General features: G+C 46.3%; 2 protein-coding genes across 3 annotated transcripts in view; both read right to left on the bottom strand.

Annotated features, from left to right (window-relative positions):
- The window catches only part of GGA2 (golgi associated, gamma adaptin ear containing, ARF binding protein 2), a 31872-nt gene extending 26393 nt beyond the window's left edge, over nucleotides 1-5479 (bottom strand). The window contains exon 1 of the mRNA XM_075995177.1: nucleotides 5276-5479. Within this exon, the coding sequence (XP_075851292.1) occupies nucleotides 5276-5375 (100 nt within the window). The 5' untranslated portion in view covers nucleotides 5376-5479. The remainder of the gene's footprint in view (nucleotides 1-5275) is intronic.
- A 459-nt stretch (nucleotides 5480-5938) lies between these two features.
- EARS2 (glutamyl-tRNA synthetase 2, mitochondrial) overlaps nucleotides 5939-26498 on the bottom strand; it is a 31330-nt gene continuing 10770 nt past the window's right edge. The window contains exons 6-9 of one of the 2 annotated variants that reach the window (XM_012780190.3): nucleotides 25619-25772; nucleotides 25374-25504; nucleotides 18373-18508; nucleotides 5939-17919 (exon numbers count right to left, since the gene is read on the bottom strand). In XM_012780190.3, the coding sequence (XP_012635644.2) occupies nucleotides 17836-17919; nucleotides 18373-18508; nucleotides 25374-25504; nucleotides 25619-25772 (505 nt within the window). In that variant the 3' untranslated portion in view covers nucleotides 5939-17835. Of the gene's footprint in view, nucleotides 17920-18372; nucleotides 18509-21583; nucleotides 23042-25373; nucleotides 25505-25618; nucleotides 25773-26498 lie in introns of those variants that run through there. The other variant, XM_012780193.3, reaches the window with a different exon arrangement.

Here is a 26498-nt window from a genome sequence, read left to right on the forward strand (position 1 = left end):
GGTTCAGAAATTGTTCATGTTAACACAAGTGAAAATCCACCAAGACCCACCACAGGAATGTCCTTTGTTGGGTTCCAAGATAGAGAAGAATGAGCTTAGCCTCCAGAATATAAATGTTTTTTCCTCCTTTTTTTTAAATAGTAACCAGCCTCTATTATGAAATCAGAATATAACTAGATTGCAATCAAGCCCCCTCAGAGCCCCAAGGGAGGCATAAACGCGGATCAAAGTGGAAGAAGAAAGATTTACTGAGCACCCAACTTTTACTAAGCTCCTGCCTCCCTGACAGCACTACCAGAGCTAGAATCCCAGAGACCAAGACTGAGTACTGCTTTTAATAGCATGAGACTAATAGCAACAACTAAGACAACCCCCCCCCCACACACAGAGGAACTGGTTAAATTAATTACAGTAAGCTCATACAATGGGGCATATAAGGCTTTTCATTAACAAGAATGAGGCAGCTATAGCCAGGCTGGCCTGCAGTCCTACCTACTTGGAGGCTGAGGCAGGAGGCTCACTTAAGTCCAGCAGTTAAGACGTTAAGAGTCCAGCCTGGGCAACGTAGGGAGATCCCATTTCAAAAAAAAGGGGGCAATTATATATGCAGTCATGTGGAGCAATGACCAAAATACACTACGTGGGGGAAAAATAGCTACAGAACAGAATGTACAGAAGCTGCTTTTTGCATTTTTAAAGTATGAGTTTCTGGTAACAGCTTCCTGAAGTTTCTTTGGGAGCCATCCCTCCTCAATTCTAGGTCCGACTTTCAGGGGGTTTCTGATCACCCTCCCCACCCTCAGTCCTAGGAATGGGCACCACCCCCAGCCCACTCCAGGTCTGGCAGTTTTCATATTTCATACCCCTGGTCATGCTGATTCCCAGGTAAAATACTAGACCCAGGCTGGACCAACAGGCAGGAAAACCCTGACTTTTGCAAATCAATGGGAAAAAGAAATGAATTCTGCTAGGATTGCAGCAGAAGGCAAAACAGACAAAATTCAAGAAAAAAAATGAATCTTCCCCTTTGTTGCTTTTCTTTCTTTTTTTTGGTAAACCAGTATGAATTAGTTTTTGGTCACTTGCAACTAAAAAAGACTGGCCGGGCGCGGTGGCTCATGCCTGTAATCCTAGCACTCTGGGAGGCCGAGGCGGGTGGATTGCGGGCGGACTGCTCGAGGTCAGGAGTTTGAAACCAGCCTGAGCAAGAGTGAGACCCTGTCTCTACTATAAATAGAGAGAAATTAATTGGCCAACTAATATATATAGAAAAAATTAGGCGGGCATGGTGGCGTATGCCTGTAGTCCCAGCTACTCGGGAGGCTGAGGCAGCAGGATTGCTTGAGCCCAGGAGTTTGAGGTTGCTGTGAGCTAGGCTGACGCCATGGCACTCACTCTAGCCTGGGCAACAAAGCGAGACACTGTCTCAAAAAAAAAAAAAAAGACTAATGATAATAACAATAGCTAATACTGACTGGGCATTTACTATACATGTCATGGTAAGGCACTATTTTAAGTGCTTTACCTGTATTAAAGATTTAGATCCTCCCAGCAACCCTAATTAGAGGTATTATTACCATTCCCATCTTAAAGATACAGCTGCTTCACTGGCTTAGGCAAGATCTGTCAGTGACTCAAGTGTGGCCAGTCTTCAGACCATCGCAGCTAGAGTGACTTCCTTCACCCCACCTAGACCCATGACACATTCACCTTCAACTACACATTTGCCCCGGACATACCATCAACTCCTTTGACCCACCATGGCACCACCACCACCTCATCCCCAATAAATTTGGTTTACACCATAATTTACCTTCTTTGGTCCTACTACAGAAGAAAAACAAAACACTGAAAAATACATAGCCATGAGAACTGCAACATACATTTCTGACATCCAGTGAACACTCCACACTCCTCCTAATTCAGGATCTCAGGAGAGAGCTCTCTCAGGAGAGAAGGGCAGAGGTGATCCCACCCCCCTAAGGAAATCTGGGGATGTCTAGCGACATTTTTGAATATCATGACTGGGAAGAAGAATGTATGCTAATGGTATCTAGTCGGTCAAGGCTGGGGATGCTGCTGAACATCACATAATGCACAACAGAGAAATGTCTCCAAATTCCCAGAAAATCAATGGGCATAGGCTGAGAAATCTAGCTCTCAAGTGCCCAGGTGGGCTCCCTTATATTTCTCTCACCAGCCATTTTCAAACTTCCCCACCTTCAAGTCCCCTAGTCCACCTCAGCCCCTAACACTCAGGTGGCAGTAGTAATAACAGCACTGAAAAACGTGTGCACATGCAATCATCTTTACCTCCTTTCCCAGACACTCAGAAAAACAAGGTGTCTTTCCTCTGTGCGAGGCCAGGTCACCCCTTTCTGCTCTGGCTCTGACCTTCAGCACCTCGAAGGCCCCCTTGCAATGGATGAACACTGGCTCTAGAATTGAGGTGTACTTCCCCAAAGCAACAAAGCACAACGAGGAGCTCAAGTACCCCTACTTCAAATATCCTTTACTCCTAAATTCCCTCTCACTACTCTCCCTTCTTCCTTTCACATTCAAGCACCACTAATAAAATAAAATAAAACAAAACAAAACAAAAGGCTAGGAGGCTACTCCTTACACTCTCCCCACTGATTTATTCTGCCTGGCCTTTCCCAAATTACATTTCAAAGTAGGTGGTAACTTTTGAAAACAAGAGATTTCACATTGAAGTATAGGTTCTAGCCCTCCCTAAAAAGCTGGAAGATCTAGCAACTTTGGACATCGCCCCCAAAAAAGCTGGAGCTGAGGAACTCCCCCTCCTTGGGCAGCGTCACAGGCACTCCTGCTCATCTCTACCTGGGCCAGCCGCTCCTAGTTACCTTACCTGGTCTACTTCCCCCCATCACACTACCTCCTAAATAAACTACCTTCCATCTCCACCATTTAACTCAAACGGATGTCGTTAATAACCTGTTACCAGATTCAAAGTTTCCCCTGCTCCTTTCTTATTCTACTCTGCCTCTTTTTATTTACTTATTTATTTGTTTTTGAGACAGGATCTTGCTCTGTCACCCAGGTTGAAGTGCAGTAGCCCAATCATAGTTCACGGCAATCTTCAACTTCCATACTCAAGTGATCCTCCTGCCTCAGACTCCCAGGTAGCTGAGACTACAGGCGTGCACCATCACGCCCAGCTAATTTTCTTGTAGAGGCGAGTTCTTGCTATGTTGTTCAGGCTGGTCTTGAACTCCTGGCCTCAAGCGACCCTCTCACCTTGGCCTCCCAAAGTTCTAGGATTACCGACGTGAACCACTTTGCCCGACCCCATATTCTTTTTTTCTGAGACAGAGTCTTGGTCTGTCACCCAAGGTAGAGTGCAATGGTTTGATCATAGCTCACTGCAAGTTCAAACTCCTGGGTTCAAGCAATCCTCCTGCCTCAGCCTCCTGAGTAGCTGGGACTGCAGGCCTGAGCCACCACACCCAGCTAATATTTTCTATTTTTGGTAAAGACAGGATCTCTCTTGTGTTGAGGCTGGTCTCAAACTCCTGAGCTCAAGCAATCCTCCCACCCTGGCCTCCCAGAGTGCTGGGATTACCGATGTGAGCCATTGTGCCAGACTCCCATACTCTATCTTTAAGCAGCAAGACTGCCTGCCAACCCCACCTCTCCTTTGATATCCTGGGTTCTCCTTCCCCCCCCGCCTTTGCTTCTGTTCCACCTTCTGTCTTCAAGCTGCTCTTCCCATCTGCCTCTTCAGTGCTGGGGCTCCCCATGCTCCATCTCCAAACCTCTGCTCTTTTTAACATGTAGCCTCCCAGGGCCAGTTCACTGCCTGTGAACTGAAGATCCCCAAGCCATACTGCCAGCTCTTACCCTCTCTGGAGCCAACCAACTGCCCAGAGTGCATCTCTTTCTGAATATGCTACAAGCACCTCAAACTCCACAACTCAACCTCTCTTCCTAAATCAGCTCCTCCTCACAGGGTAGCCATCTGTAACCGACCAGTTACCCAAGCCTGAAACCTAGGGTTCATCCTAGATTCCCCGTCTTTGCCTCCATCCCAATGCATCAGGCTGTTGACTGTGCCTGCTAATTACTTCTACTCTCCCTCCCCACTGCCTTAGTCCTACTGCAGCCCCTAAACACTACCAAAAGAGCTTTTTAGCTACTCTCCCTGCCTGAAGTCTCACCCTCTCTATCCAATTTAGTTCCCTCATCAAGATGCTCCAGCTGAAAACTCCACAACAGGCCCCCTCCCCGCCCCCAGATAAAACAAACTCCTTTCTGCAGCATACAAGACCCTTGAAGACCTGGCCCCAAATAGCTGTGCAGCCCTCTTTTCCAGATTCCTGCTCCTTAGACTCTGCACTCCTGCAGACAGACCTACTTGTTCCCAGAATGCCCCACATTCTCATGTCCCCAGCTTTTGCACATGCAGTTTCCTCGGCCTGGAATGTGGTCGCTTCCATTGTTCAAACACTAGGTCCGCTGTGACAACCTCCAGGTAAACAAACCAACTCCTAACCACCACACTAAATAAACGCCCTCCCTGCCAAGTCCCGTTAATAAAGTCATGTTATGTCGGTGTGAGCCCACACACAAAAAATGTGTTGGTGAGATCCTGTGTTACGAATCTTGGTAACATCCCCAGCACCTAGCAGAGCTCGGTACAAGGGGCATATTCTTTATCCTTTTTGAGCCTCAATTCCTCGTGGTCGAACGGGGACAATAACGACTCCTACCCCCAGGACTACCGTCAAGCTTACAGGGGGCAAACATGCACGTAAGTCCGGCCAGAGTAAATACACAAACAAGGTATGAAGGCTTACTCCTTAGCACCGAAGGCAGCAGCCGCGCAGAGATCCTTCTCAGCCCCTAACGGACTGCACATCAGTCGGCCTGAGTCTCCGTAAGCCTAAGTCTCCCCGCCTCCCAACCGGGGTTAATAATAGAGGCGATCTCGGGGTCGTAGCGAGGACCAACAATAGTGGACACGCTTTTAGCCCCGTGCCTGGCAGCACGCGTTACCATTTCGGTTGCCAGCGAGGACCCCGCACCGCTACTAAGAGGGGGTGGCCGGCGGGGGAGGGGCCGAGCGCAGGCCCGCGCCTGCAGCCCTGGCGGGTCCTCGGGTCCTCTCGGGGCAGCCCCGGGCGACCCTGCTGCCCCCGGCGCAGGCCGGGCCCGGCTCCCCGACGCCGGGCTCCCCCGCCCCAAAAGGAAGGCCCTAGGGGGGCGGGAAGCGGGGCTTCACGTGCCCGCGCCCAGGGGCGGCCTGGATACTCACTGAGCCACAACTCCAGCGCCGCCGCCGGGCCCGGGGGCCGCTCGGCCGACTCGGTCCCCGCCGCGGCCCCGGTCCCCGTCGCCACCGCCGTCGCCGCCATGGGCCCAGCCCCCGCGCTGTGGCCACGGCCGCCCCTGCGCTTCAGCCGCCGCCGCCGCCACCGCCAGGCGCGCTCTGGTGCCGCCGACGCGGCAGGGCACGTGACGGGGCGGGGCTAGCGCGGCCCCGCCCACCCTTCAGGGCCCGCCCTAGAGGCGGCGGGCTCAGGCCGCCGGATTTGCTAGATACCCTCCAGCCACTTGGTCCCGCTCTCGGGTTTTCCTCTCCCAGACCCCTCGCAAGGTCACGCCAATCAAACTGACCCCGGCTAGGCCTGCGACTCCTCTTCCTTCAGAATTAGGGTTGTCAGATAAAGTACACAACTCCCGGTTCAATTTGAATTTCGGATGCACAATGAATAATTCTTTCACCATTTTTATTTGGGAGGGTCTTCCCAAAACACCTCCAAAATGACACGCCCTGTGTCCTTCCATATTTTGCTTTATTCTGTAAGTCACACAGTACACTGTCGACGTGTTAGTTATTAACTTGCTTATTTTGTCAAAGGAAATTTTTGAGTAAATAAATATGGGTAGCAAAAACGTAGGTCATGATTTTCATACACTGTGAAATGAACACGTTATTTTATTTAATGCTTTAGTTAAATAAGGTAACCAAGCCTATGTTATAATCAGTCCAAAAGAGCAAATTTGTAATACATGGAATAAAGGAACGTTGATGCGAAGGGACACAAAACTGGCTTTTCCACCAGTGGTGAAAGTTGTCCCTCCAGTAGACAATATTAATTTGCATGCCTGTAGGCAAAAATTATTTTGCATTGCTATTACTTATCTACACATACCTTAGAGTTGTAAAACTTTTCAAAGACAACAAAAGGCTAGAAGCTGAAAAGGTGTACTGTCTAAACAATGCCTAATATTCTACTGAAGCACAGATTCTTCCTTGTAAGTGATGATAACAATGGAAAAATATTCTTGTCTATACACATGCAAAAGAATACTACTTGGAAACACACAAACTTCTTCCAGTGGAAAAACCAGTTTAGCCTCCATTGCACATTCACTTCAATGTTCCTGATCCAATGTTCCTGTTCTTTGGATTCTCTTTTGAACTGGTTTTAATATCTTACCAATTTCTTCATTAATGAGTTAAATATTTAACACATGATCATCTCTTGAAAATTCTAAACATCTGGCAACAGTGGATCTGTTTCAAATATCTGTTAATAACTAGAGGCTGCACTTGTTTGAGGGGCCATGAGCTCTCCATTTTGCCAAAGACCATCCTTCAACTAAGTATTTGTTATCCCTGTGTGTTAGGTAGATTGAGGGATTCCAGGTCTCCTAGGGACAAAAGTAAGTGCTGTTGCCCCCATCTTGGTCCTGCCCCACCCTAATTCTCCATACCTGGGAGAGGAGGGAATACCCTACAAATCTGCCAATCAAAACTTGGCATACCAAGCCGGGCGCGGTGGCTCACGCCTGTAATCCTAGCACTCTGGGAGGCTGAGGCGGGCGGATTGCTCGAGGTCAGGAGTTCGAAACCAGCCTGAGCAAGAGCGAGACCCCGTCTCTACTATAAATAGAAATTAATTGGCCAACTAATATATATATAAAATTAGCCGGGCATGGTGGCGCATGCCTGTAGTCCCAGCTACTCAGGAGGCTGAGGCAGCAGGATTGCTTGAGCCCAGGAGTTTGAGGTTGCTGTGAGCTAGGCTGATGCCACGGCACTCACTCTAGCCTGGGCAACAAGCGATACTCTGTCTCAAAAAAAAAAAAACTTGGCATACCAGCTGAGAAGAATGCAGAGGACTCTCTAGCCCACAGGCCAAGCCACACTGGTACCATATAGTCTGGAATGAGACCTAGAACCCACATGGGTAGTTAAGGCTCAGGTCATGTGACTCCCAACCGTCCTATCAAAGTGGTTCTATCTTGACCTCTGACCCACAAGGGAGGGCCCCACCCGGGAGGGCCCCACCCAGGCATTAATAAACGAGATGTAGAGTAGAGCATAGCCAAGCTATCTCTCTTTGCCCTTCCTTTTGCTTGCCCTGCTTCAACAGTGAATCCGCTCGTCATCTGTGGTGTATGTACCACGCTCTGTAAACCTGTATCTTGCTCTTGCCCTATAATCCTATCTTTCTCTCTTCAATAAACCTCATTTTTGTGCTTGCCTACCTTTGGCATGTCTGTTCATTCTTCGGCCACAAGCTCACCAAAAACTGACAGTTTCAGACTAAAACGTAACACCTGGTTTACTTTACTTTAAGTGCCTGTAGCTGTTTAACATCTTGACATTGTTGGGGCTCCAAAAACAGTATCTCAAAGTATGGCGTTTTTCGCATGCTGAATACTTTGAACTAAAGGAGATTGTAAGACCTCAAAAGCAGCCTCAGAGCAAAATCTCTCTGACCATTTATTGTATTTTGATACAGGGTCTCTCGTTCTGTTTCTTGGGCTAGAATGCAGTGGCAGCATCATAGCTCACTGCAACCTCAAACTCCTGAACTCAAGCGATCCTCTTGCCTCAGCTTCCTGAGTAGCTGGGACAGCTAATTCTATTTTTAGGAGAGACGATGTTGCTCTTGCTCAGGCTAGTTTCCTCTTCCTGGCCTCAAGCAATCCTCCCGCCTAGGATTCTCAGAGTGCTAGGATTACAGGCATGAGTCACCCGCCCAACCTCCTGTCCTTTTCATTTATGTTACCTGTATGGCTGGGCAGGCACCTCAGTTTGCAACCTTCTTGACTAACCTCAAACTTCATTCACTTAACAAAGATTCATTAAGTTCATACTTAACGTATTTGGTGCTGGGCACAATCCAGGGGAAATGGAGCGATGAAAATGTGGATGAGGCCCCTCCCTTTAGGGGCTCACAGACCAGCAGGGGAGAAGGACCTCAACCTCTAGGAATGTAGAAGGAAGAGACTGTGACCCAGTCTGGGGGAGGTCAGTGAGAACTTTGCTGAAGCACTTATGATTGAGCGGAGATTCAAAGAATGAGCAGTAATGAATAAGGAAGAGGGGATCAGGCAGAGGAAACAGCACGTGCAAAGGCTCTATGATGAAGAGGAGGGCCCTTTGGGGACCTGAAAAGCAGCCACATGGCATTTGTCTCCAGCACCTAGCACTATGCCTGACAAGGGGGAGGTTTCACTCAAGTATAAGCGTCACCCTCTAGGAGCCCCCCCCTTGTGTGCTGTGCAGCTCTGCCTGTTCCCCTTGGCTTCCCATTTCCTTCCTTGTATGGGTCTGTCTCCCTTTCTGGGAGATGTCTCCCACGTCTTTGCCCTTGACTGCACACCATGACAGTCTAATCCGATCAGATGTGTGTCTGGTCTTTTGTGTAACATATTTACCTAGCACCTATTATGGCACTCCTGGTTCTCAGGCCTTCAGACTGGAATTTACACCGCTGGCTCTGCAGCTCTCAAGCCTTTGAACTATGTCACCTACTTTCCTGGGTCTGCAGTTTGCAGATGGCAGACTGTGGGATTTCTCAGCTTCTGTAGTCGTGTGAACCTCATAATAATAAATCTCTTCCTGTGAATATATCCTATTGGTTCTGTTTCTCTGAGAACCCTAGTACAGGCTTTCACAGGCAAGGCCATGTCTAATTCATCAAACTTTTGGCACGCAATAGTTATTGGTGGAACTGGACACCTCTGGCATTTCCCACCTAGCTCAAAGCAACAGTGGAAACCAACTGTTCTTCTTTCTCCACTCACACCTTTCCATGTTCTGTTCCCTCAGCCTGGAATGTTCTCCCTCTGTTGTCTGTCAAACTACCTCGGAGTAGGGGTGGGCTGCCAGATTTTAACAAAAATGTCGAAATCCCAGGTAAATCTGAATTTCAATAAATAATGTTTTAGTGTAAATACACCCCCAAAATTGCATGCGACATACTTATACAATTATTTGCTGTTTATTTTAATTAAAATTAAAAAGCAACACCCCAACTCCTTAAGAAAGTGTTTCCTAATTTACATCCTCTAACCCAAGGTCATCCATGTCCTATATCCCCTTGCTGGTCCCCACACCACCACCTCCTCCTCACCTGTATAATTGTAATAGTTAACTTCCCCTAAGACTATGATCTCTTCGAGCAAGGGGCTTATATTTTGTTCATTTGTTTATTTTTAAAAGATTAGTAAATATCAATCAAAACATGAATAAGGGGAACAAACATCTGTGCACAATTAAGGCCCTGTCTTATTCATCTCTAGATTCCCAGGCCTAACAGGGCCTGGCACACAGGTGTGTGTTAAATGAATGAATGCAGACTACATTGGATGGACTCAGCCCAGAGGGGTTCTCCAGATAGAGAAGGCCGCCTCCCATCGGTGGGGCTGTCCTACTGTCAGGATCGGGAGAAGGGTGGTAGGGGGCACAACTGAGGAGACCTTAGCTTAGAAAGAAAGGCTGTGACCCCAATATTTTACTCAAATCTGAAGAAACTGGAGAAACCTGGGCCATCAAAACGAGCTTCATGAGTGCCAAGCCAAACTTGTGCTGCTTTCTAAATTTAAAAAAATGCTCATATTCGGCCAGGCACAGTCTCTCACGCCTGCAATCCTAGCACTCTGGGAGGCTGAGGCAGGCGGATTGCTTGAGGTCAAGAGTTTGAAACCAGCCTGAGCAAGAGCGAGACCCCATCTCTACTATAAATAAAGAGAAATTAATTGGCCAACTAAAAGTATATAGAAAAAATTAGCCGGGCATGGTGGCACATGCCTGTAGTCCCAGCTACTCGGGAAGCTGAAGCAGGAGGATCTCCTGAGCCCAGGAGTTTGAGGTTGCTGTGAGCTAGGCTGACGCCACGGCACTCACTCTAGCCTGGGCAACAAAGTGAGATTCTGTCTCAAAAAAAAAAAAGCTCATATTCACATTCATATCATGTGATTTACTAACAAAAATAGTAACTACAAATGATGTGAAGTTCCTGAACAATGCAAAACAGTATCCTAACTAAACATAGTAACTTTGGCAGAACCCACATCTTTGCCCTTGACTGCACACCATGATGGTCTAATCCTATCAGATGTCTGTCTGGTCTTTTGTGTAACATATTTACCTAGCACCTATTATGGCACTCCTGGTTCTCAGGCCTTCAGACTGGAATTTACACCACTGGCTCTGCAGCTCTCAAGCCTTTGAACTATGTCACCTACTTTCCTGGGTCTGCAGTTTGCAGATGGCAGACTGTGGGATTTCTCAGCTTCTGTAGTCGTGTGAACCTCATAATAAATCTCTTCCTGCGAATATATCCTATTGGTTCTGTTTCTCTGAGAACCCTAGTACAGGCCCTAACAGGCTGTGGTGAGAAAACACGGCTTTATCCATGCCTCATTTTCCAATCACTCCCTACCAGGGAAATCTCTCTTCAGCATAGCTGCCAGAATGACCTTTCAGAGAAACACAAATCTGATCATGTCGCTTCCCTGCCTAAAACATTTCAGCGGCTCCCACACCTTCTGCCTCATGAAGACCCAACCTTCCTGTCTTCACTAATTGCACCCCCTTGTGTTTAGGTACCTACCACTCCCTGACCCAGCCTTGTACCTCAAGGAAATGCAGACCCCACCCCCAGCTCTGGGTCTGACTGATCTATGGGGAACCTCGTGTCCCCAGCAGTGAAGGGCTCAAAAATGGGGAAGTCGGGTTGGGGGAGGGTACTTAGAGAAAAGTTCCCTCGCTTTTAGGAGAGAACCACAGAAAGCTGCCTGCAAGTACAGAGAGGCCTGATTGCTTCTGGCAGCAATGAGCAGTGAGCTGAACCAACCCAAGGCGTTTGCAGGTGCTGAGGCCAGTAGAGCAGACAGATGGCAAGACCTGGGACCAAACGCATAATTAACCAACCCTGGAGCCTGCCTTACCCCTGAAGTTCCTGTTATGTGGGATAATAAATCTTGTTTAAGCTGGTTTGAACCTGCATTTTGTTATTTGCATCAGAGGGCACCTTGATACCTTTTACCTGGCAGAGAAAGCCTGCTTGGATCTCGCTTCTGCCTGGATTCTCAGAAGCCACTTCTACCTCTCCCCCAACTCCTACTCTCAGCTCCAGTCATGCCCAATTCTGTGAAACTCTCTTTTTCGTCCCTCTGCTTGAATAGCCCTTCAACCCGCTTCTACTTGGGAAACTCCCACTCATCCCTCAGAACCCAGTTCCAAGGTCACTTGGTCTGTAAAACCCACTGACAAGCCAGAACAGAATCAAAAGCTTCTTTGCTCTCTGAGCCCTTCTATCACCTAGGTCTTCATTTTCTAAGTATTTACTATCGTGGTGCCTGGGAAGGTAGTGAATTTGTCATAAGACAATATTAACTGACAAGACGACAAACTTCTAACTTTAGTCCCCACTAAACATACATCCCTCCATATGGCCCCTTCCCATCTGTCCCCACCCTTCATTTCAAGGCTTTGTCAAAAGTAAGTCTCTCCCAGACAGCTGGATTCAATGCAAATTATAGGCAGACCAGATTGCTAATTACAACTGTAAATCTTGCAAAAGAGGTAAGATTTTCCTGAGTAGGTGATATGGGAAACTGTTAGAATCTGCAGTTAGACCAGCTGATGATCCCTACTTGAAAAAAAACAGATCTGACTGATGAAGCCCTCAAACATTTTTGCATTGTGAGATCTTTACTGATTCCCTACTGTGTATCAGGCAATGTGCCAGCTGCTATATAACCAAGAATAAGACAGATTTGAGCTAGGAGTGGTGGCTCATGCCTGTAATCCCAGCTACTTAGGGGGCTGAGGCAGGAGGATCACTTGAGCCCAGGAAATCAAGGCTGCAGTGAGCTATGATCATGCCACTGCACTCTAGCCAAGGCAAGAGAGTGAGATTGTGCCTCTTAAATAAAAAAAGGAAGACTTCCTGCCTGCCTTAATCTTATTTTTTAAGACAGACAGTAAATATGTACACATACATTATATAATTTCATATCATAAAAAGTACTATGAAGAAAAGTAAAGCAGGATAAAGGCAACTTAGATTAGATTCCAAATTTGGCTATAAAAAGGTAATTTGCTGGGGAGGATATTCTCTAAATGACATTGAAGGAGAACATGCTCAGGGGAAGGAACTGCTCTCCCACCTACTACAGTGGGTCCCCTGAAGTAAGGATCATATCATCCCTGTCCCACCCACCACAGTTGATTAGCCTAAGCTAGGCCAACGAAGATTCTCTCCTGGAGTCTGTATGTCGAATACTGGTTATTTAACTGGTGGTGTAGGAGAAGGGAAATGATTGTAGCTTTAGGGTTGGGGCCGTTGTTGGGGCAAGTGCAGAGATAAAGAGAAAGCCAGGCTGCAGAGAGAAGGCAGGGGAGCAGACAACTATAAAGAGGCACTAGAAACTGTGTGGTCTCGGACAAAAAGTTGCTGTCTTGGGTTTCCAGTTACAGATTCCAGTCTCTTGTGAGGTCCAGTTGGAAGTCCTGCCCTTTAGATCTGTTAGAGTCTAAATTCTTCGAGTAAAATTTCTTCCTTTATTTCTTTGAGTAAATTCTTCTTTTCATAGTTTCAGTTAATCTGTTTCTATGCTTTGCAACTGAGATCATTTCTAAGAATGAAAATAATAATGATGGTGATAATAGTTAACATAAATTAAGTGCCAGGCACTTTATATGTTTTCTATTCCAATCCTTACAACTCTTTGAGAAAGGTACAATTCTTATCCCTATTTTATAAACAAGGAAACTGAGGTACAGAAGAGTCACACAGTAAGTAGCAGAAGTGGTTTTTGTTTGTTTTTAGACAAAGTTCCACTCTGTCACCCCAGGTAGAATGTGGTGGCATGATCATAGCTCACAGCAACCTCAAACTCCCGGACACATGAGATCCTTTTGCCTCAGCCTCCTAAGTAGCTGGGACTACAGGTGTGTCCCACCATGCCCAGCTAATTTTTCTTTTTTTTAATTAAAAAAAAATTTTTTAAGATAGAGTCTCATTGTCACCCTGGGTAAAGTGCCATGGCATCAGCCTAGCTCATTGCAACCCCAAACTTCAGGGCTCAAGCAATCCTCCTGCCTCAGCCTCCCAAGTAGCTGGGGCTACAGGTGTGCTTCATGACACCCCGCTAATTTTTTCTATTTTTAGTAAAGATGGGGTCTCTTCTTGTTCGGCTGGTCTCGAACTCCTGAGTTCAAGTGATCCTCCCACCTTGGCCTTACAGACATGAGATACCATACCTGGCCAGAATTGGTTTTTGACAGCCCGATCTCTTTTATCACAGCATGATACTCTCAATACCACTGGTGGATGGGCTTGAGGTTGTTTAAAATGTGTGGAGCCCCTTCAAACATTCCTACTGGTCCTGCACAAAACTCCCAATCAGAAGACACATGCTGCCTTCTAGACAGGTCATTCCATTTGAGGAAGTGGCAGTGACTTTATCAACTCAGCATTTAAAAAAATATGTGGTAAAATAGATAAAAACATAAAATTTACCATCTCAACCATTTTTAAGTGTACAGTACAATGGTATTAAATATATTTATAATGTTGTACAACTATCACCACCACCTAACGTCCATAAGTTTTCATCTTGTAAAACTGAAACTCTATACCCATTAAACAGTAACTTCCGGTCTCCCCCTCTCTCCAGCTCTTGGCAACCACCATTTTACTTTCTGTTTCTATAATTTTGATTATGTTCTTTTTTTCCTTGAGACGAGACAGGGTCTCACTCTGTTGCCCAGGCTAGAGTACAGTGGTATCATCATAACTCAGTGCTGCAAACTCAATTCCTGGGCTTAAGCAATCCTCCCGCCTCAGCCTTCCAAGTAGCTGGGACCACACTTTGCTAATTTTTCTATTTTTGGCTCTTACTCAGGCTAGTCTCAAACTACTGAGGCCCAAGTGATCCTCCTGCCTCAGCCTCCCAAAGTGTTAGGATTATAGGTGTGAGCCACTGCGCCTGATCTAATTTTGATTATTATATGTACTTCATATAAGTGGAATCATATAGTTGTATTTGTCCTTTTGTGATGAACATTTCACTTCACACACAAAGTCCTTAAGGTTTATCCATATTGTAACTATGTCAGAATTAACTCGGCATTTTGATCACTCACTTTGTTAAAACATTCACATTCCCTTACCATGAGCCAAAGAGCTCCCTCTAACTGTTCTTAAAGTCTTAGAAGCAGGAAGGAGCTCTGATGCTAATTAGTATATAAGAGTTGAGCCTGGGCTCTGTATTGCCATAGGCCTGAGTTTATGGCTTTGCTTCACAGCTATAATTTCAGAAGTATTACTTCACTTTTCAGAGCCTCAGTTTCTCTATCTATAACACAGAAGAAATAGTAACATCACCACCTCTCTCAAGGGGTTGTGAAGATTTACTAAGATGGGTTAAAGCATTTACCAGCATAATCTGAAACCTGGGAGTGGATGAGGCTCTTTTAAGTGCACAATAAAATCACAAGTATTGTCATTACTGTGTCCCCTTCTGTTGTCAAAACCTGTTGTTTCTGCCATTACTTTTTTTTTTTTGAGACAAAGTCTCACTTTGTTGCCCAGGCTAGAGTGAGTGCGTGGCATCAGCCTAGCTCACAGTAACCTCAAACTCCTTAGCTCAAGCAATCCTACTGCCTCAGCCTCCCGAGTAGCTGAGACTACAGGCATGCGCCACCCTGCCTGGCTAATTTTTTGTATATATATTTTTAGTTGGTCAATTAATTTCTTTCTATTTTTAGTAGAGACGGGGTCTTGCTCTTGCTCAGGCTGGTTTCAAACTCCTGACCTCAAGCGATCCGCCCGCCTCGGCCTCCCAGAGTGCTAGGATTACAGGTGTGAGCCACCATGCCCAGCCTGCCATTATTTCTTCTCTTAGAAAAAGCTTCCTAGTTTTCCTTGGGAACAACTTTTCCTCCACTGGATATAATCTCTGTATGACTATCTATTCCTGGCTAATGGCAATATGACTTCATTAGCTCAACTAGACACTCGCTCCTTAGAATCTGAATCTTTAGCTGAGTCATCCAAAACTGAGGGGAAAACACAGAGAAATGAACACCACCACAATTGTAGTTCATGTGTCCACACCAAGAACTCAGACAAGATTGGCCACTAGCTCTTGCAGACTGCTGTCTTTTCCAAAATCTGGTTCTTTGGCTCTTCTACATTCTCCAATAAACTTAAGTCAGGCAGAGTTGGTTTCCATTACTTGCAATCAAAGCACTTTATCTAACGTAATCTTTCATTAAAGACTAGGACTCCATGAGGCTCAACAAACTCTTCAATCCCCTCCCCCCACTCCCCTGGGCAAGGAGATTATATTAGTTATCTATTGCTGGATAACATATTATCCCAACACCAAGTAGCTTTAAACAATAAGCATTTACTTTCTCACAATCCATGTGTCTGAAATTCTGGAGCAGCTTCACAGGGTGGTTCTGGGTCTCTTATGGAGGTTGCAGTCAAGACATGAGATAGGACTGTGGATGCGTGAAGGCTTGCCTGGGGCTGGAGGGTCAGCTTCCAAGATGATGCACTCTCGTGGCTATTGGCAGAAGGCTCAATTCCTTTTCACATGCACCTCTCCAGAGGGTGGTTTAAGTATCTCCATGACCCGGAAGCTGGCTTTCCCCAAAGTAAGGGATCCAAGAGAATAAGGCGGAAGCCATGATGTGTTTAATTTAATTTAATTAATTTATTTATTTTTGAGACAGTCTCCCTTTGTTGCCCAGGCTAGAGTGAGTGCCGTGGCATCAGTCTAGCTCACAGCAACCTCCAACTCCTGGGCTCAAGCGATCCTGCTGCCTCAGCCTCCCGAGTAGCTGGGACTACAGGCATGCGCCACCATGCCCGGCTAATTTTTTTCCATATATATTGCTTGGCCAATTAATTTCTTTCTATTTATAGTAGAGATGGGGGTCTCGCTCTTGCTCAGGCTGGTTTCGAACTCCTGACCTTGAGCAATCTGCCCGCCTCGGCCTCCCAGAGTGCTAGGATTACAGGCGTGAGCCACTGCGCCCAGCCTGTATTTTACGACCTACCCTTAGAAGTCAAATTCTTATCATTTTCTTAACAGCCTACAGGTTACACAAGTCAGCCCTAGTCAATGTGGGAAGGAACCACACAAGGGGGTGAGTACTAGGAGGCAGAGATCATTGAGGGCCATCTGAGAGGCTGGTTGACACACAGGGGAAGCTCAGAAGCCTTATATGGGTTTTTGTCCCTTACCACAATCCTTCTATCACTTTAGCTATTCCTATCCACTGAAAACCCCAAGAAGAACACCTCATTTCAGAAATCCACAGATGATGACTTACAAGTAATGGTAGAAGGAAGAAGTGGATGTGAAGAAAAAGCCACAAAACAGGCAGGGTGAAGGTCTCCAGTCCAAGGACCAGGTCTGGAGAACTGGAAAACAGGAAGAGATGACCCTTAGGGAAAGGAAATACAGGCTGCCCCAAGGACCAAGGACAAACATTAGTATAAAACATGAGCGTTTACCCTTAGCAGGTAAGTAACTTCTCCCTTTACAGCCCCCAGCGCAAGTCTGGTGTCCAGTTCAGCCCTGCCACGTCAACTGTCCTTCATGGCTCTGAATCCAAACTGGGCCTGAGAACTGAGATCCATGACTCCAGACTGCTGCCGAGCTGTTACAGGCTGCACTGTGTCTCCCCACTCCACCACCACATTTTTATGTTGAAATAACCCCCCACTGCCTCAGAAGTTGACTGTACTTACAGATAGGGCCTTTAAAGAAGTGATCATGATAAAATGAAGCGGGTAGGGTGGGCCATATTCTAATCTGACCGGTGTCCTGAGAACTCTGGACCCAGAGCAAGAACCAGGGATGTGCATGTATGGAGGAAAGACCACTTAAGAATATAGCAAGAGGGCAGCTGTCTGCAAGCCAAGAGAGGCCTCAGAAAAAACCAAACCTGCTGACACCCTGACCTTAAGACTTCTACCCTCTAGAACTGTGAGAAAATCTCTGGTTTTACAAGTGAGATGTGCAACGTTTGGGGGATGGACACGCTCGAAGCTCTTACTTGAGCGGGGAGGGGGCCATGGGCAATATATGTAACCTTAACACTTGTACCCCCATAATACGCTAAAATAAAAAAATATATATTAAAAAAAGAAAAATCTCTGGTTTTTAAGCCACCTAGCTCTCCGGGATTTTGTTATGGCAGCCCTAGCAAATGAATACCCAAGCTCTCTGGACTGTTCTGGGATGTTGACTTTTCTGTGAACTAACTCCTAACCTCTGCTGTGTAAAGTGGTGTCGAAAAACAGACATAAGCTCTTCCTTCCAGAGTCAAGGAGGTGAGATGGGTTGGGCTTCCCTGGCCTACTGTCGAGGATGGGGTTGTCTTGGAGCCATAAATGCACTGTGCGAAGTCTGATTCTGTTTCCACTTTTAGTTCCTTCTGCGAACTTCCTGATGGGCCTCCAGCCTTCTCCTGTCCTCTGAAGGCAGTTTCCAAGGGTACGGGTTCCTATGGCCATGACCACCGTGCTGCACATCCTCTCCCTAGCTGGAAAGCACCTTCTGGATTCGTTCCCGCACTTCCTTTGGTCCCAAAGACACCATCATCTCAGCAACAGGAGGTCCTTGCTAAGAACAAAGAGAGAAAATATTGCCCCATTGCCTTACACTGCGTAAGGAACTGATGCTCAGCCTCTCTGGAAGTTATCCCCAGGCCTGCCCCAACACTGCTGCCTATGTTCCAAGGAGCAGAGCTTGCCTTTCATTGGTCTTTAACTCCCCTGGATGAGGATGGGTCCCAGGAGCCTGTTTTGGTCTCTTATCCCCAGGAAACTGCAAACTTCACAGAGGCAGGGATCACACGTGTTTCATTCACTACTGTATCTACTGGACCTAGCATGGTGCTGCACATAGTAGATACTCGATAATAAATAGTGCCTGCTGATTGACTGAATGAGGGGAGTGATCATGTTCCATTCATCTTGTATCCCCAAAACTTAGCTCAGTGACTGCCAGTAAATGTTAGCTGAAAGGATAAATGAGGGGCTCCAGGTAACGGTACAGCCCAGCTCCCCGCCTCACCAGCTGTCCACTGAGGGCCACTCGGAGGAGCTTCATCACGTTACTGTGCTTGGTGCCTTCCAGGCCTTCAGACAGCTTCTTCAGCTCTCCACTCAGCATTTCCCGAGTTAAGCTTGTACCGGATCTTTCTAAAAGCCTAGAAGAGGGTCAGTCTGTAAGGTTCTTGCACAGACCAAAGGCAAGTGCGTGAGAGGAAGAACTTGAGAATATTACTGACCGGCTACAACATAAGCAGCACAACCAATGTTCAAATGTGTTTCGGGGGAGGAAGAGAGATATCCACCACCCCCTCCTCCCTCATCCAAGCTGGGGAAGAGAAAACCACCAATGATATTCTAATCAAGCAGGCACAATATAGGGAACTAAGAGGGTACGATAAGAGAATTTACTAATCGCTACCTCTGTGTCATGTAATCTCTATGCCTTAGCTTTCTCACCTGTACAGTGGGGATGATAATAGCATCTGTCCCACACAGGGCTATGATGGAGTTAGAACTTGTAAAGCACTAAGTACAGTGCCTGAACACAGCAAATACTCAAAAGTATTAGACTTTACATTTGAATAAAAAGTTTTTAAACATTAGCTGATATTTGTTACATCAAAGAGTTCACAGACATTACAAGAAGCTCTAGAAAGAAACTAAGAAAAGGGTTAGACATAGAAGAATGGATTATTTCTGGGAAATTATCTGAAACAGCTTCGAGACTGGTATGGGGAGACTTCTTCGAGGATGCAGAACAGTAAAAACCCAGGAGACCCCAGATCCAGGAACAGCCCTGCCACCCACTTGCTACAACTATTCTTTGCTCACAAATTGAGGCACTTACAGATCTAAAACCCAACGGGCCAGCAACCATCCCTCATTTTCCTAACAGGCCAGCTAAGAGAGATCCTCTCCCAAAAGGCTTCAGTTTTAAGAGAAATTCCGTAATCAGTTAGGGCTGGGCTTACGAAAAATTTGCCCCAGCCCTGAGTCTGAATTAAAGCAAGAGATGGGAATAGGGTGGGGATGAGTATATTGCACAGCAACGTCCCAGTTCTCCTCAGTTTTTATTGGGGATTCCAGATTGGAGACACCGAAAGAGGACATGGGCTGGAGATCTTCACTTGTACGAATGCGCCACAATGCCAATTCTGGCACCGCCTGCTCACACCGGATCCAGACAACTGCATTCCAAAGTCAACTTGGTGTGGAGCGCCACTGGCTCAGAGAACTGGGTTCATAAGTAACTTGAACAGCCTTTTAGTGGAGACAGATTTCCTTACTAACTGCCAGTACTTGAGCAAGTGAGTTTCAATTTAAGACAAAAGTAACTACTCTTATTGTGTCATTACTATGGTCTGAATGTTTGTGTCTCTCCCCAAATTCACATGTTGAAATTCTAACCCCCAAGGTGGTGGTGGTATTAGGAGGTGGGGCCTTTGGATGAACAGATGAATGCCTTTATAAAAGAGACCCCAGAGAGATCCCTCTTCCCTTCTGCCATGTGAAGACACAGTCAAAAGATGGAAGAGGGAAAGGCCACATCATTATAGCCCTTTATAACATCAAGGAGATGAAATACTGGAAACATAAAATGTAATGAGAAAAAATAGACATTCTCCCTAATGTCACCACAGGGATGCAGGCCGCCAAAGAGCTAATAAAAGAATGGCAGGCCCCAGGCAGTCAACAATGGCAGTTCAGGACACGTTAGAGCTGGCCCAGAGCTTGGCGTGGGCACAAAAAGGACTTCTAGTGATCTGGCAGCTTCTGAACGTTTGGGTATCAGCTTTCCTGACTTGAGTGGGAATCCCAGAGTGCCTCTGAAATCCAATCCCATGGCAGGGTGGGGAGTTAAGACACTGAGTCCTAGAGAACAAAAAGTAATAGTCCTTACTGTGTTATGCCCTAAATTAAGAGTATTATTGTTATCAATAATAGCTCTTGAAAATTGATCCTGGAGATATACTTGCAAACTGCCTACTGGTTACAAGGTTATTCACTACAACATTTGTTTATAACAGCTAAATTTGAAAGCAACTCAAATGTCTACCAATAGATGAGTTAAATTATGGTAAAGTCATACAATGGAATAACTATAGAAGAGAATGGGGATGCTCCCCTAGTCCTGAACAAATCTAAAGCTATATTGCTAAGTGGAAAAAAATACCCAAAAGACACAGAATAGTATTATACTGTATCTTTTGGGTAAAAAAAAAAGAGAAAATAAGGATTATGTAGAGACAATTAAAAGTAGTAGTAGCCTGCAGAGGGTTCTAGAACTAGACAGACCATAATTAAAAAGAGGACTTCCCATTTATGTCCTTTTAAAATAATTTCTAGGTTTTAAGCCAAACTTTGAAAGATTTGAACGTATTATAATAAAAATCTTAATTTAAAAACTTTTAAATTGTAGGAATAGGGTTATATGTACATATCTTTGAATATACAGACATTTCACAAAGGAAACTGTTAAGAGTGCAGCTGCCTTTCTGTTGGGGCTGAAATAGGAGAGAGATGTTTTGCCATAAATTCTCTATACCATTTGGATTTCTTGTATACATAACATATTCTTATCTCTTCAAAATATATAACACAGTGAAGCTTCCTAGGTGTCAGGCACTGTCCAAACACTATACACATAAGCAATAGAGAATATGGTTAGACATACGTCTCTAGACTCAGCCTGCCTAGGTTTGAATCTCTACTCTTTCAACTTACTGTGTTATTTTGGACAAGTTATTTAACCTCTCTGTGCCTCAATTTTCTCATCTACAAAATGGGGATAACAAAAGTACTTACTTTATTAGGTTGCTGTGAATTTAAGTACAGATGCACACACGCGTGTGTATATATAAAATGTACATAATAGGCCGGGCGCGGTGGCTCACGCCTGTAATCCTAGCTCTCTGGGAGGCCGAGGCGGGCGGATCCTTTGAGTTCAGGAGTTCGAAACCAACCTGAGCAAGAGCGAGACCCCGTCTCTACTATAAATAGAAACAAATTAATTGGCCAACTAATATATATACAAAAAAATTAGCCGGGCGTGGTGGTGCATGCCTGTAGTCCCAGCTACTCGGGAGGCTGAGGCAGAAGGATCGCTTGAGCCCAGGAGTTTGAGGTTGCTGTGAGCTAGGCTGACGCCACGGCACTCACTCTAGCCTGGGCAACAAAGTGAGACTCTGTCTCAAAAAAAAAAAAAAAAAAAAAAAAAAAAAAATAAATGTACATAATACATAAAATAACACATTATAAACAAAGACACATAAGGGCTTGCTATTATTTTTTAATTTGACATTCACAGCAAAGCTGGGAGATAAGTAAAATGAGTAGCTGTGGTTTCTGTTGCCCAGCACCCAAGCCCCTTCCTCCTTATACTAGCACCCCAAATCTTCCCAGGGAATTACCCAACTGCCATTCTCAGCCCTTGTACTTTGCTTAGGGTCCACTCAAGGTCCAACACATGACTTAGGCCGAAGTAAGTCAGCACTTCACATTCCCCAGGCCTTGGTAACTGGTTCAGGGACAGGAAAACCAGGCCATTCAGGCCCTATCAGAGTTAATCCCAAGCCACTGGGAAGAGGTGATCCCCACACCACTAGAGTCTAAAGCTGAAGTTTGACATACGGAGTGGCAGACGCTGTCTTACAACCACAGTGGGACAGGCTGCTAATGATCCCCAATATCCTTTCTGCCTTTCTTAGGTAATATTTTTAGTTGGGCACATGACTACCAAGTTAAGAAACTACATTTTCCAGCTTCATTTGCAACTTGATGTGGCCAAACACATGGTTCTAGTCAGCAGGATACAGGTAAAAATGATATAGGCTACTTTTAAGAAAGGTCCTTGACATTTTTTTCTTTTTATTCAACCTCAACTTCTTTCTGAGTAAGGAGAATGCAAGAGGCAAGGAGTGGAACTCCACAGAGAAGTCCAGGGAGGAATGTGGACATTCCGAATCTGAACAAAAGCGGGCAGAAACTGGAGATGATCAGCAGGCTGCCAATCAGCAAAGCACAGTGTTACTGGGAACCTCAGGGAAGAAGGGGACCAAACAAAAAATGTCTGCCAAGCATAATGAAGAGTCCTGCCCAAAGAAGGCAGCAGAACGCATTGACAACCCCAAACCCTGGAAGAAGATTCCTCCCTTACCCACCAAACTGCCACCGGTGAATCTGCTTCACCAAGACATTGTACGGGCCTGGTGCCAACAATTAAAGCTGAGCAGCAAAGGCCAGAAATTGGACGCATATAGGCGATTGTGTGAATATGCGTATCCAAATCAAAAGGATATTCCTTCCACAGCCAAGGAGGCCAAGATCCGGGTATCATCACAAAGAAAATCAAATGTAGACAAGGAGGAAATGTTCCTGAAAAGTTCAGGGCAAGGACTGTGTTGTGAGGGGACTGATCTTTCTGCAGTAGGTCCTCCCCCTGAGGAGGGGTTGCCTGCCCTAGAGTCTGCCTCTCTTCTTGAGGGAGTTAATATAGTTGTGGTGACAACTTCAGCCCCGGAGGCTGTGTTGGCTTCCTGGACCAGAACTGCAGCAAGGGCCGGGTCATCCATGGAGGCAGGGGACTCTCCACAGGAGAACTGTGATGTCACGTGGTGTGTGGTTCATGGGAGAGGTCTCCCTGCAGACACAGATGGTTGGGTTCACCTCCAGTTTCATGCTGGACAGGCCTGGGTTCCCGAAAAGACGGGAGACAGAGTGAGTGCATTCTTCTTGCTTCCTGCCTGCAACTTTCCACCTCCACATCTTGAAGACATGTTGTGTCCCACGTGCATGCAAAGGAACAAGGTCTTAATAAAAAGCCTCCAGTGGGATTAGAATACCACGAAAAAGCATGCATCTTTAATTGTCATAGCAGAAGAGTTTGACTGTTGATTTCATGGTGCCACTAACAGCTGAACTCTGGTCGTCTTCACACCTGTTCACAGGCCATGCAGACTGGTGTTTTAAAGCAAAGAGACTGTTCCTTCTCTCCTTCCTTTACAAAACATTTTTCAAAGTTTTCTTAATAACCTGGGACTTCTAGCTTAACTAAAGGTTAAAAACACAAGGTACTTTGTTAATATTGTTTATACTTATAATTGTTCTGTTTATTTTTGTGCCTAAAATGTTTAAGCTTGGGAGGGGGCCAAGGGAAATATATGTAACCTTAACATATGTACCCCCATAATATGCTGGAAAAATAATAATAAAATAAAAAAGAAAGGTCCTTAAGGGAAAGGAGCATCCTATCCCCTAACTCCTTTATTTCCTTCCTCTTCTCACCGAACCGCAGACAGTCCATGAACCACCGCGGACCACGCAGACAAGAGCAAAAGCTAGAGACGCGGGACCCTTGAGACCTGCAGAAAAGCTGGCCAGCCCTAGACTGCCTCCTGCAGATTACAGTATCAGACAAAAAATGTACTTCCCCACCAATATTTCTTTTTTTTTTTTTGAGACAGAGTCTCACTTTGTTGTCCAGTCTAGAGTGAGTGCCGTGGCGTCAGCCTAGCTCACAGCAACCTCAAACTCCTGGGCTCGAGTGATCCTTCTGCCTCAGCCTCCCGAGTAGCTGGGACTACAGGCATGCGCCGCTATGCCCGGCTAATTTTTTTATATATATATATATATATATATATATATATATATCAGTTGGCCAATTAATTTCTTTCTGTTTATAGTAGAGACGGGGTCTCGCTCTTGCTCAGGCTGGTTTTGAACTCCTGACCTTGAGCAATCCACCCGCCTTGACGTCCCAAGAGCTAGGATTACAGGCGTGAGCCACAGCGCCCGGCCTCCACCAATATTTCTTTTGTCTACCTCTCCAGTCCCCAAACCTTGTCCACAGCCTGTTAGGGACCAGGCCACAGAGCTCTGCTGCACCCCCTGTACCCCTCCCCTCCATGGAAAAATTATCTTCCATGAAACTTAGGAAGGGGGTGTACAGCAGGAGGTGAGCAAACAAAATCTTCATCTAGCCTCTCCTCATCCCTTGCATCACTGCCTGAGCTCCGCATCGCTCCCCACCCTAGTCCCAGAATAATTGTGTTCCAAGAAACCAGTCCCTAGTGCCAAAAATATCATCAGGGACTGCTAGTCTACCTAACATGGAGTCTCTGTAAAAAGAATGGCCAGCATGGAGGAGTGGGGAGCAGAAAGTCAAAGGCACAGAGAGAAGAAGGTCTTGGTAACATAGCACTGGCCCCTGCATCAGGCTGTGCCTCAAGGCAGCCCTTCTAATTTTTTTTTTGGACACAGAGTCTCATTCTCCTGCCTGGGCTAGAGTACCATGGCATCAGCCTAGCTCACAGCAACCTCCAACTCCTGGGCTCAAGCAATCCTGCTGCCTCAGCCTCCCGAGTAGCTGGGACTACAAGGCTTGCACCACCATGCCCAGCTCATTTTTTCTGTACATTTTTAGTTGGCCAATTAATTTCTTTCTATTTATAGTAGAGACGGGGTCTTGCTCTTGCTCAGGCTGGTCTCAAACTCCTGAGGTCAAGCAATTCTCCCGGCTCAGCCTCCCAGAGTGCTAGGATTACAGGCGTGAGCCACTGCGTGCAGCCACGGCAGCCCTTCCAGACTCTTACATAAACAATCATTCCTCTCTTGCTTAAGCCAGCTTTGGGTGTGTTTTCTGCCCTGGTAATTAAAAGAATTGTTATAGTAAGAACTTGTACCATCTCCATCTTACAGATGAGGAAATGGAAGCTGAAAGAGGTAAAATAACTTGCCCAAAGTGACACCACCTGGGCAAAGGGACAGAACTTGGTGAGTATAAGTGGCAGAGGTGGGATGCAACCCAGGTTGGTGCAAACACTGAACACACTGCCTGTATCCAGGGAGAGGCTGGGTCCTCTGGTAAGCTCTTCTTACCATAGAAAGCCATGAGTGACTATTTCTTCACTACCCATGGGGTTGTGCTACGGGCCCAACAGATACACCCTGAAGGAAGGGGTGCCATGGGAGAGAGCCAGGGAAGGAAGGCATGGAACCTAGAGTTGGCCTGTGGCTGCTCACCCCAGTGTGCGCTTGGCAATTACATCCGCCTTCTCCGAGATGGCACTCAGCTGTGCTCGATCCAAGGCAGGGCGTGTCCACAGGTAGGAGTACATTGGGGAGACCAAATCCTGCAGGTGGCAAATGTGGCCCTGGGGAAGGGAAGGAGGCAGTTGCTGAATGCACTGGGGACAGGATCTGAACACACTGGAAGAAAGGAGGAATGGGGGCACCCACTCACCCCGTCCATCTCCCCAGCCCCACACCTGTCTCAGCAGGAGGACCCTCTCCATGTAGGCTGGGTCGAGGACATCCCTGCCTTGCAGCTGGTTCCCAAGTGCCTCCTCCACCAGGGCCTGCAGCTTCCTCACCAGCTGGCGCCTCTGGGTCTCACTGCTCACCAGCCGCTGGAGGTGCAGCCTGTGGGGGAAGTCAAGGGGCTGACCTACTGCTGCACCCCCCAGCCCACCCAAACGACTCTCCCCAGGGGGTGGGGTAGAGTTTGAAGAATGACACATCACATCACCTAAGACTTCCCTCCCACAAGCTAGAAGTAGAATTCTTTTCACATTTGTGAAAGAAAAGGGATCTGACCAAGGTCACAAACAGATAGCCTTTGAGTTCCAAGCAACCCAGAGACACCCTTTGTTCCCAGTGCTTTTAAAAGAGTAGATGACGTTTCAAACTAGAAGAAGTCACATAACAATAGACAGTTCTGGCTTCTCGTAGGCAATCAGAAAGATATGGCTGCAAAGGGCCCTCATTGTCCAAGGCTTCAGTTGGCTAGAGCAGAGTGGAGCTGCCCACGTCAGACAGACAGGAGCACCTGCTGCAGCCTTGCCTCCCAGTGCAAATGTGGCCAATGGCTTTACAACTGCACGCTTTGACTTGGACATGTCAACAATGATCTGAACTGTAACTATATCTGGAGGTTTCAAAGTGCAGAATTACTTGAAATATCAAATATATGAAATACAAACTAGGTGCCATTGAGACAGGGCTCATTCACTGTGTTGGCTAGGTAGAGGGTGATTCTAAAATGAAAATGTCTCTCTCTAGGCTTTGGACATTAACAGAACCATTCATGTATGGGGGTGGCCAGGAACATAATGCTAATGACAAAATAATACCAATCATTTATTAGGC

Source organism: Microcebus murinus, chromosome 19, assembly GCF_040939455.1.
Source record: "Microcebus murinus isolate Inina chromosome 19, M.murinus_Inina_mat1.0, whole genome shotgun sequence".
NCBI classification, from domain to species: Eukaryota; Metazoa; Chordata; class Mammalia; order Primates; family Cheirogaleidae; genus Microcebus; species Microcebus murinus.